Source organism: Scyliorhinus canicula, chromosome 14 (assembly GCF_902713615.1).
Source record: "Scyliorhinus canicula chromosome 14, sScyCan1.1, whole genome shotgun sequence".
NCBI classification, from domain to species: Eukaryota; Metazoa; Chordata; class Chondrichthyes; order Carcharhiniformes; family Scyliorhinidae; genus Scyliorhinus; species Scyliorhinus canicula.
Window position 1 is genome coordinate 157,660,621 of NC_052159.1, and position 15,693 is coordinate 157,676,313.

Genomic DNA, 15,693 nt, shown 5'->3' on the forward strand with positions numbered 1-15,693 from the left:
CCTCTGACAGTGCGGCACTCCCTCAGTACTGACCCTCTGACAGTGCGGCACTCCCTCAGTACTGACCCTCTGACAGTGCGGCACTCCCTCAGTACTGACCCTCTGACAGTGCAGCTCTCCCTCAGTACTGACCCTCTGACAGTGCCGCACTCCCTCAGTACTGACCCTCTGACAGTGCGGCACTCCCTCAGTACTGACCCTCTGACAATGCAGCGCTCCCTCAGTACTGACCCTCTGACAGTGCGGCACTCCCTCAGCACTGACCCTCTGACAGTGCAGTGCTCCCTCAGTACTGACCCTCTGACAGTGCAGCACTCCCTCAGTACTGACCCTCTGACAGTGCGGCACTCCCTCAGTACTGACCCTCTGACAGTGCGGCGCTCCCTCAGTACTGACCCTCTGACAGTGCAGTGCTCCCTCAGTACTGACCCTCTGACAGTGCGGCACTCCCTCAGTACTGACGCTCCAATAGTATAGCACTCCCTCTATCCAATCCCTTTATTGTTACATCAGAATGGAATCTGTACACTAAGCTTTATGACACTAAGCTTTGTGATATCATAATTAGTGTTACTCACAAGATAACCAGACACATCTGCACAATGTTGAAGTGTCTATGGGCAAGTGTCCAGATTGCTTTAGATTCTTAACCATTCAGATTTATCATCAACGGATCCTAAATTTGGTCACCGACTGCCCATGTGAATATTTTGAGTCTGTATCCTTTGTTCTTTAGTTCAGGCAAACCTTCCGGTGCACAGGTGAGGTCATGTTTTTCACTCAGCGTGTCGCTGGTTAGCTCAGCATTTATTGCCCATCCCTAATTGCCCTATTGCCCTTCAGAAGGTGGTATTGAGTTGCCTTCTTGATACGCTGCAGTCCCTGAGGTGTAGGTACACCCACTGTGCTGTTAGGGAGGGAGTTCCAGGATGTTGCCCCAGCGACAGTGAAGGAACGGCCGATATATTTCCCAGTCAGGGTGGGGAGTGACTTGGAGGGGAACCTCCAGGTGGTGGGATTCCCAGGTATCTGCTGCTCTTGTCCTTCTAGATGGTAGTGGTCATGTGTTTGGAAGGTGCTGACTAAGAAACCTTGGCGAGTCGCCGCAGTGCATCTCGTTGATGGTACACACGGCTGCTACTGTGTGTCGGTGGTGGAGGAAGTGAATGTTTAAGGGGGTGTTGAAGGTAGCTTAAAGTGAATTCAGAATTGCCCTTTTCTGTTTATTTCAATTTTGGTTTTGTTCAACTGCTGCTTAACTCTCAATTAAAGGCAGATGTTGCTGGGATGGACAGATGTTGCTTTTGACAGCTTGCTTGTCTGGTTAAATGCTCAGGGTTCTGCAGACCTGTGCAGAGTTAGAGATAAAAATGCCACAGTTGACGTATCGAACAATTGAAGATAAACTTTTTGAATCTATGCTTATTCTTCTGTCTAGACTCAGAAGGGCACATTGATGAGAACAATTTCACTGGTGAGTCCTTAGCTGCTTTATTTTGGAAGGTGATTTTTATACTTGTGTTTACTCTTGACGACGTCACCCGAACCAGCTGACAATAAAACAAAATGAATTGTTTGCTCATTAGGATCATCTTCTCGTTGTGCATCGCTTAGTCTAAGCAATCTGGACCCTCTCGGAGTGAGAATTCAATCAGATTGCAATGAGTCTCATTTCACTCAACACTGTCATTGACGCGAAACGCGGCCTTCATTGTTATTGGCTGACTGTTCTGTTGCTTAGCAACTTGACAGTAATCTGCGGCAGAATTCCTCCTCATTGGAAAGGAAGCCGGAATACCAAAGAATGGAGGTTGCGCAGCAATTTACATGGAGCTTGATATGATCTCATCTGGGGATGACTGTTCCATGCTGGACTCCTCGCCTCCAGGGGGTATTTATTGATCTTAGACGAAATGCAGCACAGATTAATCAGAATGATAACAGGGCTGGAAGATTGTAGAGACTAGACTTCCATTCCCATGCCTGGAGTATGGAAGATGAAGGGGCATTCTCACTGACGTGTTTAGATGAAATGAAAATCGCTTATTGTCACGAGTAGGCTTCAATGAAGTTACTGTGAAAAGCCCCTAGTCGCCACATTCCGGCGCCTGTCCGGGGAGGCTGGTACGGGAATCGAACCGTGCTGTTGGCCTGCTTGGTCTGCTTTAAAAGCCAGCGATTTAGCCCTGTGAGCTAAACCAGCCCCTTGATCTGAGCGCCAGAGAGAAACTGAAGAGTGGATCACTTGACGCTGCTCCACTATGATCAATGCTGATCTTCGTTTGCAGTGCCAACCTCCCATGGGATTTGAACCCGTGCACCTCGAGAATTAGCCGAGATCCTCAACCAGTCCAGTGACATTACCACAACACCACCATCACCCTCTCTCTGGTGCTGGGAATCCGGAACAAGGAGTAGAGGAGTCAGAGAGTTTTACAGTCCCTATTTACTTTAATCCCATTTTCCAGCATTTGGCCTTGTAGCCTTGTGTGCTCTGGCAAGTTCTCATCTAAATGCTTCTTAAATGTTATGAGGGTCTCTGCCTCCACCAACCTTTCAGGCAGTGACTTCGATTCCCACCTCTGGGTGAATGTGTTTTTCCTCAAATTCCCTCTAAACCTCCTGCCCCTTACCTTAAATCTGTGCCACCTGTTATTGACCCCTCCACTAAGGGGAAAAGTTTCTTTCTATCCACCCAATCTGTGTCCCCCATCATTTTATTCACCTCAATCCGCCTCAGCCTTCTCCGCTCTAAGGAAAACAACCCCACCCAACCAGTCTCTCATGGTAGCTGAAATGCTCCAGAGTCACAGAAAAATACAGCGCAGAAAAGGCCCTTCGGCCCATCGAGTCTGTACTGCCACATTAAAGGCCCCTGACCTGTCTGCCTAATCCCATTTGCCAGCACTTGGCCCATAGCCTTGAATGTTCTGACGTGCCAAGTGCTCATCCAGATACATTTTAAAGGATGTGAGGCAACCCGCCTCTACCACCCTCCCAGGCAGTGCGTTCCAGACCATCACCCCCCCTCCCAGGCAGTGCATTCCAGACCCTCACCCCCCTCCCAGGCAGTGCATTCCAGACCCTCACCCCCCTCCCAGGCAGTGCATTCCAGACCCTCACCCCCCTCCCAGGCAGTGCGTTCCAGACCCTCACCCCCCTCCCAGGCAGTGCGTTCCAGACCCTCACCCCCCTCCCAGGCAGTGCGTTCCAGACCCTCACCCCCCTCCCAGGCAGCGCGTTCCAGACCCTCACCACCCTCCCAGGCACTGCATTCCAGACCATCACCACCCTCCCAGGCAGTGCGTTCCAGACCCTCACCCCCCTCCCAGGCAGTGCGTTCCTCACCGTCACCACCCTCCCAGGCAGTGCGTTCCAGACCCTCACCCCCCTCCCAGGCAGTGCATTCCAGACCGACACCACCCTCCCAGGCAGTGCATTCCAGACCATCACCCCCCTCCCAGGCAGCGTGTTCCAGACCCTCACCCCCCTCCCAGGCAGTGCGTTCCAGACCCTCACCCCCCTCCCAGGCAGCGTGTTCCAGACCATCACCACCCTCCCAGGCAGTGTGTTCCAGCCTCTCCCACCCTCCCAGGCAGTGTGTTCCTGACCCTCACCACCCTCCCAGGCAGTGTGTTCCAGCCTCTCCCACCCTCCCAGGCAGCGCGTTCCAGACCGTCACCACCCTCAGGGGAAAAAAGCCACCCTAAACCTCCTGCTCCTCACCTTGAACTTGTGGCTACTCGTAATCAATCCTTCAAATAAGGAGAACAGCTGCTCCCTATCCACCCTGTCCGTGTCCCTCATAATCTTGTCCACCTCGATCAGGTCACCCCTCAGTCTTCTCTGCTCCAGAGAAAACAACCCAAGCCTATCCAACCTCTCTTCATAACTGAAATGCTCCATCCCAGGCAACATCCTGGTGAATCTTCTCTGCACCCCCTCCAGCGCAATCACATCCTTCCTATAATGTGGTGACCAGAATTGCACACAGTACTCCAGCTGTGGGGCATGATTCAGTAGAAATCTGGAACCATGTCCCCCTCGAACAGCTGCTGTGGCTCATTGGGGACCGTGCGGGGGAAGGGGGGTGAAATGACAATTTACAAATTGAGTTTGATAGATTTTTCTGGGTGAGGGATTACAGAAATAAGGCAGGTAGATGGAGCTAAAATACAGATCAGACATGATCTAATTGAATAGTGGAACACGGTCGAGAACATTAATGGGATCCTCCTCTTCCTTTCCCTCTGTTTCTATCGGATTATAACATTTCTCTGTGGTGACATGTTGGTGAATGATACTGTACATAGTTCCAAGTAACATTGTCTATATATATATTTATTTCTGTTAGTTGCCTTTCCATGTGTTGACAATAAAACGTCGTGTTAGTTAAACACATTCATGTTGTGTGTGCATCGTTATGAATGGTGACACCACAGAACACAACATGGTACCAGGTGTACTGAACATTTAAAGGTGACTGCAGAAAAGACAAAGTAAAGCCGGCCGAAGAACGGAACAGAAAGAAGAATCTTCAGCCGACCTCGTGAACTGCAACTAACTGCGACTCAGTGCAGCGAACGGCAGTGAAGCTTGAGATGGGAGGTTTAAAGGCACCCCAACAGCTTCAAGTCTCGGATAACATAGATGAAAACTGGCGTGTTTTTAAACAGCAGTTTTAACTCTATATCTTGGCCCTTGGCCTCCAGGCGCAGTCTAACGAGTGGCGCACTGTGCTGCTGCTCACAGTAGCAGGTCCTCAAGCAATCACAATCTACAATTCCTTCGCTTTTGATAGCGACGAGGAAAGCAGGAGATACAACGAGGTGATCGATCATGTCAATCGGCACTGCTCTCCGAAAAAGAACAAAATGTTTCAAAGGTACCTCTTTTGTACTTGCACCAAGAAGGCCGATGAATCGTTTGACAGTTATGCGACAGAATTAAGGTTGAAGGCCCAATCTTACAATATTGGTCATCTACATTCTTCAATGATCTGGGACCAAATAGTTTTTGACACATCAAATAATGGGCTCCATGAGAGATTGCTGGGCGAAGACGGCCTCACGCTCGAAGATGCTAACAAAATATGCGAGGCGAGTGAGGTGGCTGGGCAGCGACTATGTACGTTCAGTTTAAAAAATGTTGGTGCTAGTCCCAAAGAAGACGTTGGTGCCATTATCACTGTGGCGCAGCAGAAAAAGAAATGTGCTCTCAGCATGGCAGCCATTTTGGGAGCAGTGTCATACCGTTAAATAAGAAACGTTGATGCCGGTGGCCATTTTAGGTGACTGACCAGAGCCGCCATTTTGTGCGGCAACAGACATCTGGCACAACGATGGCCAGCATTGGGGTAAGTGTGTTACCAGTGTGGCCGGATGGGGCATTTTGCGAGGCGATGCGCCATACGCTTGCCGCTTGACTGGAGTGAGTGTGGGTGCAGATACAAGCACCGATGGCCAGGCTGATGTGCACCTGACCTCAGAAAGGGACACAAAGGGTTTGACTGGCCAAAGTAAAACATCTGCTCTCACCATCTGCAGCCACAATGGCGCAAATGAGGGGACCATTGAGGACAGATGGGTGATCCCGCTACTGATTAATGGAACGTCGATTAACTGTGAGCTTGACACGGGAGCAAGCGCTAACCTGCTCCCACTGTCAGCAGTGGAGCGTCTCAAAGTCAAATGTACAATGGTTCCACGGACGGTTGTCCTGAAGGATCACAATGGGCATCAGATCACATCCTGAGGAGCCATGTGAGCTCGAAGTCACGGTCAAGGACAGAACACGCAGAATAATGTTCTCCAGAGTGAAGACGGACCACGATTCGCTCATTAGCGTGGCGGCCTGTGAACCAGCTTGTCTGGTCAAACAGGTGTATACGATGGATAGCATGGCATCCCGCCGACGTATCTCTGCGGAGTCCATCATGAAGGATTATCCGGAGGTGTTTTAAGGATTTGGCACTTTGCCGTTGACATATTATATCCAGTGAAGGAGCATGAGGAGCTGGTCGTGCACGTGCCCAGATGTGTACCGGCTCCCCTGAGGGACAATCTGAAGGCTGAGCTGCAAAGAATGACGGATTTGGGAGTCATCAGGCGCATCGAGGAGCCCACCGACTGGGTCAACTCCATGGTGTGCGTGAAAAAGAGGAATGGTGACCTGAGGATATGTATGGACCCCAAGGATCTCCAGCTAAGTATAAAAAGGGAACATTACCCGATCCTGAAGAGGAAAGAGATAGCGTGCAAAATGGCAGGAGCGACCTGTTTCAGCAAGCTGGATGTGTCGCAAGGCTTATAGAACAGTACAGCACAGAACAGGCCCTTCGGCCCTCGATGTTGTGCCGAGCAATGATCACCCTACTCAAACTCACGTATCCACCCAATACCCGTAACCCAACAACCCCCCCTTAACCTTACTTTTTAGGACACTACGGGCAAATTTAGCATGGCCAATCCACCTAACCCGCACATCTTTGGACTGCTTCTGGCAGCTGAAGCTCAACAATGCGAGCACAAGGTTGCGTGCATTCAACACACCCTTCGGGCGCTATTGCTTCCTGCAAATGCCGTTCAGCATAATTTCGGCGTCTGAAATTTTCCATCGTGCCATGGAGCACATAGTCGAAGGATTACCAGGCTTCCGGGTCCACGTTGATGGCATCATCACCTGGGGGTCCACACGTGAAGGAAATTATGAAAGGCGGTTACAAGTCCTACAAAGGATTTTAAAAAATAGTCTCAAGCAAATCAGACTAAATGCCAAATCGGGGTGGATACCATCGCATTCTTAGGAGACAGGTTATCGGCAAAACGTGTACAGCCAGATGCTGAAAAGGCCATTCTAACGATGCCAAAGCCCAAAGTCAAAAAAGGCATCTTACGTGTACTGGGCAAAAAACTTTGTGGGCAGATTTATCCCCAACCTGGCCTCAAAAACATCCCACTTGCGAGATTTAATCAAGCAGGATGTAGTTTTCAACTGGACACCCAAGCAAGAGCAGGAATGGCAGGCACTGTGCATCTCGCGAACGACAGCGCCAGACCTTGCTTTCTTTTACCCGACAAAAAGGACCCAAGTGTCTCAGGATGCGGTGCTTCGGCAGCAGGGTGCAGATGCCAGCTGGCTGCCGGCGGCACATACCCCGAGGGCAATGACTGAAACAGAGTGCCGACATGCGCAGATCGAAAAGGAATGCCTGGGGCTGGTCATGGGTCATCATGGAGGATGGTTCGGTCCTACAAAGGAACCAGAGGGCGTTACTAAAAGTGCCCTTGGTGTAGAATCCAGTGGAAGAGCTGGCGTGCAACACCAAATCTGAGGAAGACATGACCCACACCATGGAGCCAGTGATCAATAAATAATCCGTAGCAGGAAATGTTGTAAGAACAGAAACACCAGCACCAGAAGAAGGTGGGGCACGTTAACTGAGTCAGCCAGTACTCAGAGTGTGAAACAGATTGCAGTACAAGCCGGATAGACTGAACTTCTAACAATTTATGTTTAAAACCATCATGCCTTTGTACATATCAATATAAACAATGTTTATGTTCATTGTAAATAATGTTTTTTGTATATAAATGTTGACACCTCCAAAGGAAGGGGGATGTGGTGATATGTTGGTGAATGACACTGTACATAATTTGCACTGCGACCTCCAACCAGTTGGTGGCGTCAGACCTCGGTCCTGTGACGTGGGACACCGGGCAGTTGGTGATAGGTCGTAGAACAGGACAGTCGCACTTTGAGTAACTCCAAGTAACTTTGTCTATATATATATTTATTTCTGTTAGTTGCCTTTCCACGTGTTTGACAATAAAACATTGTGCTAGTTAAACACATTCATGTTGTGTGTGCATCCTAATGAATGGTGACACCACAGAACATAACTCCTGCTTTGAGAAAATTTAGGAGGAATAAATCTGAACAAGTTCTAGGACAAGATCTCGGCTCGAGCAGAGATAGATCTGATGCTCCTTTGCAAGTTAGCAGCTTGGTATTTCCACCCCATTGAGGTTCTGCAGTGAGAGAATCCCAGACTAAATCCTCCCCAAATGAGCCATTTTTAACAAATGTACAAAATCACACAGCTGCTAACTCCACAGTAAGGTTCCGTGCAACTGTCCGTGCTGAAGTAACCAGTCTGCTGAAATCACCGGTCTGCTGAAATCACCGGTCTGCTGAAATCACCGGTCTGCCGAAATCACCGGTCTGCCGAAATCACCGGTCTGCCGAAATCACCGGTCTGCCGAAATCACCGGTCTGCTGAAATTACCAGTCTGCCGAAATCACCGGTCTGCCGAAATCACCGGTCTGCTGAAATCACCGGTCTGCCGAAATCATCAGTCTGCCGAAATCACCAGTCTGCCGAAATAACCGGTCTGCCGAAATCACCGGTCTGCTAAAATCACCGGTCTACTTAAATAACCAGCCTTCTGAAATCACCAGTCTGCTGAAGATGAACAGTGTGGCTCCGTGGGTAATCTGGGCAGAGAAGGTCCCATGCCCGCTATTTCAAACAGGAGCAGGGAGGGCCTCCCCAGTGTCCTGGCCAATGTTTTACCCTCAACCGAAACAGAAAAACAGATGATCCAGTCATTGTCGCATTGCTGATTGCGAGATCTTGCTGTGCACAAATTGGCTGCAGTGTTTCCTACATCATAACGGTAACTTCACTTTAAAAGTGGCTGTGAAGCACTTTGAGACACCCTAAGGTTTATGAAAGGCATCATATCAATGCCAGGCCCTATTTCCTGGTGGCAATATTTTTAAATGTTACTGGGGGGGAGGGGAGTTTGGGGAATGGTGCACAGTATTTGTCTCCTCAGCTTGTACGTAACCTGTGAGCTATAAACTCTGTACCTTTTGTGTCTACAGAGACCTCTGCAAACTCCACAATGAAGACACAAAATCCTCTCGGTACCCCGATTTGGATTTTTTACAGTATTATTGTCGTGGGAATTTTGGGCACTGTCCTATTTCTTGTGCTGATCACATATTTCTGCATCAGAAACTTTAATGGTGAGAATTCCAGTCCAATCCATATCATCACAATTTTCATTTAATAACAACCTTATTTTAAAATACATTTCTTCTGCCGTTGCTACATAATCAGTTTATTCGTCATTTTCCTAGAACCTGGAGAAACGAGAGAACCCGTTGATAGCTGTGGAAGGCATGAATGTCACGTGAGTCTGCATTTTTTCATTATTTCACTCTCATTAGAAATAATGTAGAGCTGAAAGTCAAAGTAATGTCTCTCTTCCGTCTCTAATGTGCCTCGTGCACTTAATTATAGAACCACACCACACAGAAAAAGGCCATTTGGCCCATAGTGCCTTGTGCTGGCTCGATGAAGGATCTATCCTGGTGGTCTCACTATCCCGCTCTCACCCCCCCCCCCCCCCCCCCCCCCCCCCCCCCCCCCCCCCAGCTCTATGATCCTCGGAAGTCTGGGCTTCTCCAACTAGCCGCTAACACATCTCGATTTGAATCACTCCATCACTGGTGGCCTTCAGTTGTCTGGGCCCTAAGCTCTGAAATTTCCTCCCTCAACCTCTCCATCTCCTTTCAGACACTGTTTAAAATCTACCTCCTTGGCCAAGCTTTCTGTCACTGCGCTAATATCCCCTGATGTGATTCAGTGTCAAATGATAATTCTCCAGTCAAACCCTTTGGGATATGTTGCTCCATGGGAGGTACTGTATAAATGTACGTTGTTAATGTCAGCCCTCCAAACTCTTCCTTTTCAAGTATTTACCCAATTCCCTTTTGAAACTTACTATTGAATCTGTTTCCGCTGCCCTTTCAGGATGCTGCGTCCCAGATCACAACAACCCATGGCATCGAACGTTTCTCCTCATCTCCCTGGTAGCTTTATGTGCCAATTAGCTTAAATTTGGATCTTCTGATCAGCAACACTCCCCTTAACCTCCTTCACTCTAAGGATTACAATCCGGCTTCTCCAGTCCCTCCACATTAACTGAAGACCATCGTCCCTGGGAACATTCTCGTCAATCTCCTCTGCATCGCCTCCGAGCCTCTCGCTATCCCTGACTCTGTGATGTCCTGTGGCACCACAGGTCCCTGACAATTGTCGTTGCTTCAGGATAGAGTGACAGGCCCCCTCTAGAATAGAGAAGGGGTGACCTGATAGGAATGTTTAAATCAGGAATGATCTCTGAATGATACATGTATTGGAAAATTTTCCACTTATGGGAGACTGTAAATGTGAGGGAGTCACTAATAAATCCAGTCAGGAATTCAGGAGAAACGCATTCTGCAGAGAGATGAGAATGTGGAAGTCACTCCCACAGGGAGTAGTTGAGATGAATAGTAAGGGGAAGTTAAGGGGAGGCTGAATAACCACATGAGAGAGAAAGGAATAGAAGGAAATGCTGACAGGGTGAGGTAAAGGGAGGATAGGAGGAAAATAAACATAATTGTGTTGAATTGTCAGTTCCAACGTTGTAAATTTTATTCACAAAATGTAAAGAAAGGGACGGTCAGTGGGTAGTTTAGCTAGTTTTAATAGTTTTCAAATCAGCTTAACCCAATTAACGTTGATCTTGAGTGACTCTTATATCTGAGGAGGAACGTGGTATATGTGCATCATTTGAAATTAAATGAAAAATGAAAATCGCTTATTGTCACGAGTAGGCTTCAATGAAGTTACTGTGAAAAGCCCCTAGTCGCCACATTCCGGCGCCTGTCCGGGGAGGCTAGTACGGGAATCGAACCGTGCTGCTGGTCTGCTTTAAAAGCCAGTGATTTAGCCCAGTGAGCTAAACCAGCCCCTAGTGCCCCTAGAGCTAAACCATTTCCCAGTGTGAGATTTTCCCGTTTAGTACAATGGTGATCGAGAAGCTGTGAGACTATTAAAGATTTAGAAGACTATAAAAGGAGATTTACCCTAAAACAGAGACCAGATTGGGGCTACTTCAAGCTAAACCCTCATTCAGCATTGCTTAACTAATTTGTGAATATTTATACTTCAAACAAATAATCATTGTAAAATTTATTTCCAGTTCCATCGCTGTAGATCTGAGGCTGAGAATTGAGGGAGATTCAGCAGAGTACATCTATCAGGTCTTTGATAGGCGCCTTTAGCCATTTAGACACTTAGTTTAACCTTATTCATAGGTTTTGTTGTTTTGGTAAAACTTTAATCAAACCTGACTCACGCAGCAGCTGCTGAAGACGGAATTAAGAATTTCAGGTCCAATTATCATTGGAGGAATGAAACTTAAAGACTGATCCTGACAGTGTTATGAGAAGCACAAATTAATGATAATTACAAAAGGAATTGATGGGGACATTTTCCAAAAGTGTCTTTACTCACAGGGTCATGAGGATGTGGAAATCTCAGTCACTAACTACAGCTGAAGCAGACTTGAAAATCTAAGTGAATGGACAGTGAGGGCATGTGGACGATTAGACTGGGTGGGATATTAAAGGCTGTGGGGAGTGAGGGGGATCTGGGGCAGCAGGGTGGCACAGCGGTTAGCACAGCAGCCTCACGGCGCTGAGGTCCCAGGTTCGATCCCAGCTCTGGGTCACTGTCCGTGTAGAGTTTGCACATTCTCCCCGTGTCTGTGTGGGTTTCGCCCCCCTCAACCCAAAGATGTGCAGGGTATGTGGGTTGGTCACGCTAAATTGCCCCCTAATTTGAAAAGATGAATTGGATACTCTAAATTTGGGCGGCACAGTAGCACAGTGGTTAGCACTGTGGCTTCACAATTCCACGGTCCCAAGTTCAATTCCCGCTTGGGTCACTGTCTGTGTGGAGTCTGCACATCCTCCCCGTGTGTGCGTGGGTTTCCTCCGGGTGCTCCGGTTTCCTCCCACAGTCCAAAGATGCGCAGGTTAGGTGGATTGGCGATGCTAAGTTGCCCTTAGTGTCCAAAAAAGGTTAGGTGTGGTTACTGGGTTACGGTGGAGGTGTGGGCTTAGATAGGGTGCCCTATCCAAGGGCCGGTGCAGACTCGATGGGCCGACTGGCCTCCTTCTGCACTGTAAATTCTATGGCCATGGGCTGCTTTCCCCTTTCGGCGGCAGAGCTGACTGGTGGTTATTTAGCCTGAGGGGTACCGATCCTCAGGTGAGAGGGACAAGGTCATGAATACCCTCAGCCGGTACAGGAATTGAACCCATGCTGCTGCCCTCGCTCTGCTTCACACACCAGCTGTCCAACCAGCTGAGCTAAACCGGCTAGTGGCAGCCACGATCAATAGAAACAGATGATCTGGTGATTAGTTATCACATTGCTGTTTGTGGGATCTTGCTGTGCACAAAGTTGGCTATTACATTTCCATCATTAGTACATCCTGACATGATGAGAGGCGACATGTAAACGCAGAGTCTTTTCCCCCAAGTCTATCTACAGCAAAAAAACAGATGGAAGGTTGCAAGGTTGAGAATGGACGTAAGTCATTAGCAACCGGTTACTGGGTGCATCTCTGTTCCTGAAATTATCTCTTCTGCAAATGGCTCCTTGTCGTGTTCAATTAAATGTTTCATGTGCATACAAACATCCAAATTATGACCAGGAGGAGGCCACTCGGCCCCTCGGCCCCTCGAGCGTGCTCCGCCATTCAATAAGATCATTTTAACTTCAGCTCCACATTCCTTCCAACACCCGATAACCTTTGACCCACTTATTCATCAATATCTACCTCTGCCTCAAAAATATTCAAAGAGTTGGCCCCAACCACCAATGCCCAATAAACAATGGTTACCACATAAACTTGGTTCTCTCCATTTGTGTAATGGGAGTAAATAGCATTGCAGATATTGTTATGGGTCAGGGCTCAGAAACTCCAAAGTATGTTATGAATTCCACCTGACCTACAACCTTTATGTTGAATTTGGCAAGGATGAGCACAGGAGCCTTCCCTTCAGGTATGATTCAACAGTCTTCCTTAATCAAAACAAGCTTTATTCTAAGAACTTAGTTAACATATATATATAAACAAACAGAATTTTTATCACTTATAAACCTAAAGACACCACACAGCTACAGTAATCTATGTACAATGCGTAATGAATTTCCCCTTAACTGTTCCAATTCAAAAACAAAATCCCATAAACCAAAAATCCCTTTTCAAGGGTGTGGCCCAGCACTCTGCATTCTCACTTGAATAAGACTGGCTTTTCCTGAGATTCTGACCCCGTCTCACCAGCAGATTGCAACTCCTTCCGGAAAGCAAACTATATATTTTAAGTTGCCAAAACAGGGAGCCATAACCAATGGATTTTCTACTGGAACAAGTCTTCAAAATTAAAACATACAAAGACAGTGGAAAAGAAACACTTCTTTCTTCCTCTGAGTCCCCAGCAGTCAAACTAAAAATGAAACTAAAAAAAACCCCTCACAGCCACAGCTCAGCTCCACCCACAAAATGACATCACTGAAGCCATGTGATGAAACAAAAACCTTTCTTAAAGGGACACTCCCATGATAATATCGATTCAGAACACATTCGGTGCTGTTCGGATCCGGGGTCGGAAATTTAAACCACCTCAGCAAAGCGCTAAAACTGGATTGCGAGGGCAGTGAGAAAAGTTAAACAATGCAGTTCCTTTCCCCAACATTGCAACATTACTTGCATGTTTTATTGGTAAATCAATATCCCTCTGGAAGTCAGCGAGAGTATATTTATATATATGTCGGCGGAAAATCTCATTGCTTCTTTTTCCTTTCATTTTCAAGGCTATGACTGTAAATAATGGCAAACCTACAATCTATGAAAACATGAATGGACGTCCTGAAGGCTCGACAACTCCAAATTCTTTAACTGTTAACGATTGCAATAATCCTGCAAATCACGGAACTGATGCTTTTGACGATGGTTCAAACAATCCAATTATTTATGCTTCATTGAACACGTCCATGTTATGCAGAAAGGCATCAGTCACAGCCCCGGATGAAGATACAGAATATGCTGCCATAAATATCAAACATTGAACAATGCTTCTTTATTTAAACAAAAAGAGGAGGCTCTGCTGGAGGCGGGCAGCCTTTTTTCTAACTATTGTTTTTCGATTTGTGCTGGACCTGACAGCCCAAACTATTTTTCCAGGTGTTGCATTCCATGGGCCACCTGAGAACGAATTTGACGAGTGCTGTGACGTTTGGGATTCATGAAGGACATCTCTCTATATCGTCCCAGACATAGGGCTGCCTGTCAATGACCAGCTGACGAGTGCAATTGTTGCTTTACCTTCCCTCCACTGATTCTAACACTCAGCCAAAAGGGAACATTTTCTTTATAACACTGCTTTCAGATACTCTCCACGAGACTCACTTTCGGAGCCCAGGACACAGCTTTCCCAAGGATAATGAATCCTGTCAGAGGCTGTTTGTATATTTTGTGTTTTTTTATAACTAAATTAGGCAATGAATATACATGGAACTTCTGTGCGTGCTCTTCAATTTTTGTAAAATGTAAAGTTTGTTACAAGAAGAATGATTTTCATTGGCCTGTACTAAAATTGAACTTTTTGCAGAATAATTATTTAACTAATGCATTTAAAACAACTATTTTAATGATTAATATTAAATGGATAAATATGGAAAGAATTTACATTGTGTTAAATAGAATTAACTAGACGTTAAACTGAGAGTCTGTCTGGCCTGTCAGGTGGGGACAGACGCTGCCAATGCCACTATTACAAAAAAGAGCTGCAGGAGTTCTCCCCAGTGTCCTGCTGAATATTTATCCCTCAATCAACATCACTGAGAAACAGATTAGCTTGTTGTCGTCACGTTGCGATATGTAGGATCTTGCTATGTGCAACCCACCTCATTCGCCTGGCTCACTGGAGTGGCACGGTAGCACAATGGTTAGCACTGTGGCTTCACAGCACCAGGGTCCCAGGTTCAATTCCCGGCTTGGGTGACTGTCTGTGCGGAGTCTGCACGTTCTCCCCGTGTCTACGTGGGTTTCCTCCGGGTGCTCCAGTTTCTTCCCAAAAGTCCCGAAAGACGTGCTTGTTAGGTGAATTGGACATTCTGAATTCTCCCTCTGTGTACCCGAACAGGCGTCGGAATGTGGCGACCAGGGGATTTTCACAGTAACTTCATTGCAGTGTTAATGTAAGCCGACTTGTGACAATAATAAAGATTATATTATTACTATTAACCACTAATATTTCTGCCATGCCACCATCTTCGCCAGAAGCTGGTGAAAGCAGATTCATAATAATCTTCAAAAGAGAATTGAATAAATACCTGGAACCCTGGGGAAAAGAGCAGAGAGAGTGTGACTAATTGGATATCTCTTCAAAGAGCCAGCACAGACCACAATGGGCTGAGTGGCTTCCTTCTGTGGTCATTGGAGAGTTTGTTTCAGAAGCCCACAATATTTACATGTACGACACGTAAAAATCTTGGACCAAATTGAATGAGGTGCATGTCAAGGGCGGTGAACTTTGATGGAGTTTGTTGTCCCTGTGTTGTAACGTCAACATCAGGAATGCAGAAAAAGACGTAAACACCACTATGCGTCACACCTGTCATCAATCGTTGTATCGTTATAACAGAGAAAAGTGCATCTGTGCCACAGCACTGAAGATGAAAGACTATTAGTGAAGCAGTGATGAAAGTTAAAGCAGGCAGTGAGGCTGGAGAAAGGACCAAAGTGTCTATTCGTCACGCTCCACCTCTCAGACTGACAAATA

General features: G+C 47.0%; 1 protein-coding gene across 2 annotated transcripts in view; it reads left to right on the forward strand.

Moving 5' to 3' along the window:
• LOC119977707 overlaps positions 1-14,593 on the forward strand; it is a 53,408-nt gene extending 38,815 nt beyond the window's left edge. The window contains exons 3-6 of one of the 2 annotated variants that reach the window (XM_038818891.1): positions 1,439-1,474; positions 8,890-9,033; positions 9,148-9,200; positions 13,724-14,593. In XM_038818891.1, coding sequence (XP_038674819.1) covers positions 1,439-1,474; positions 8,890-9,033; positions 9,148-9,200; positions 13,724-13,978 — 488 coding nt within the window. In that variant the 3' untranslated portion in view covers positions 13,979-14,593. The remainder of the gene's footprint in view (positions 1-1,438; positions 1,475-8,889; positions 9,034-9,147; positions 9,201-13,723) is intronic. The other variant, XM_038818892.1, reaches the window with a different exon arrangement.
• Positions 14,594-15,693: the final 1,100 nt, after the last annotated feature.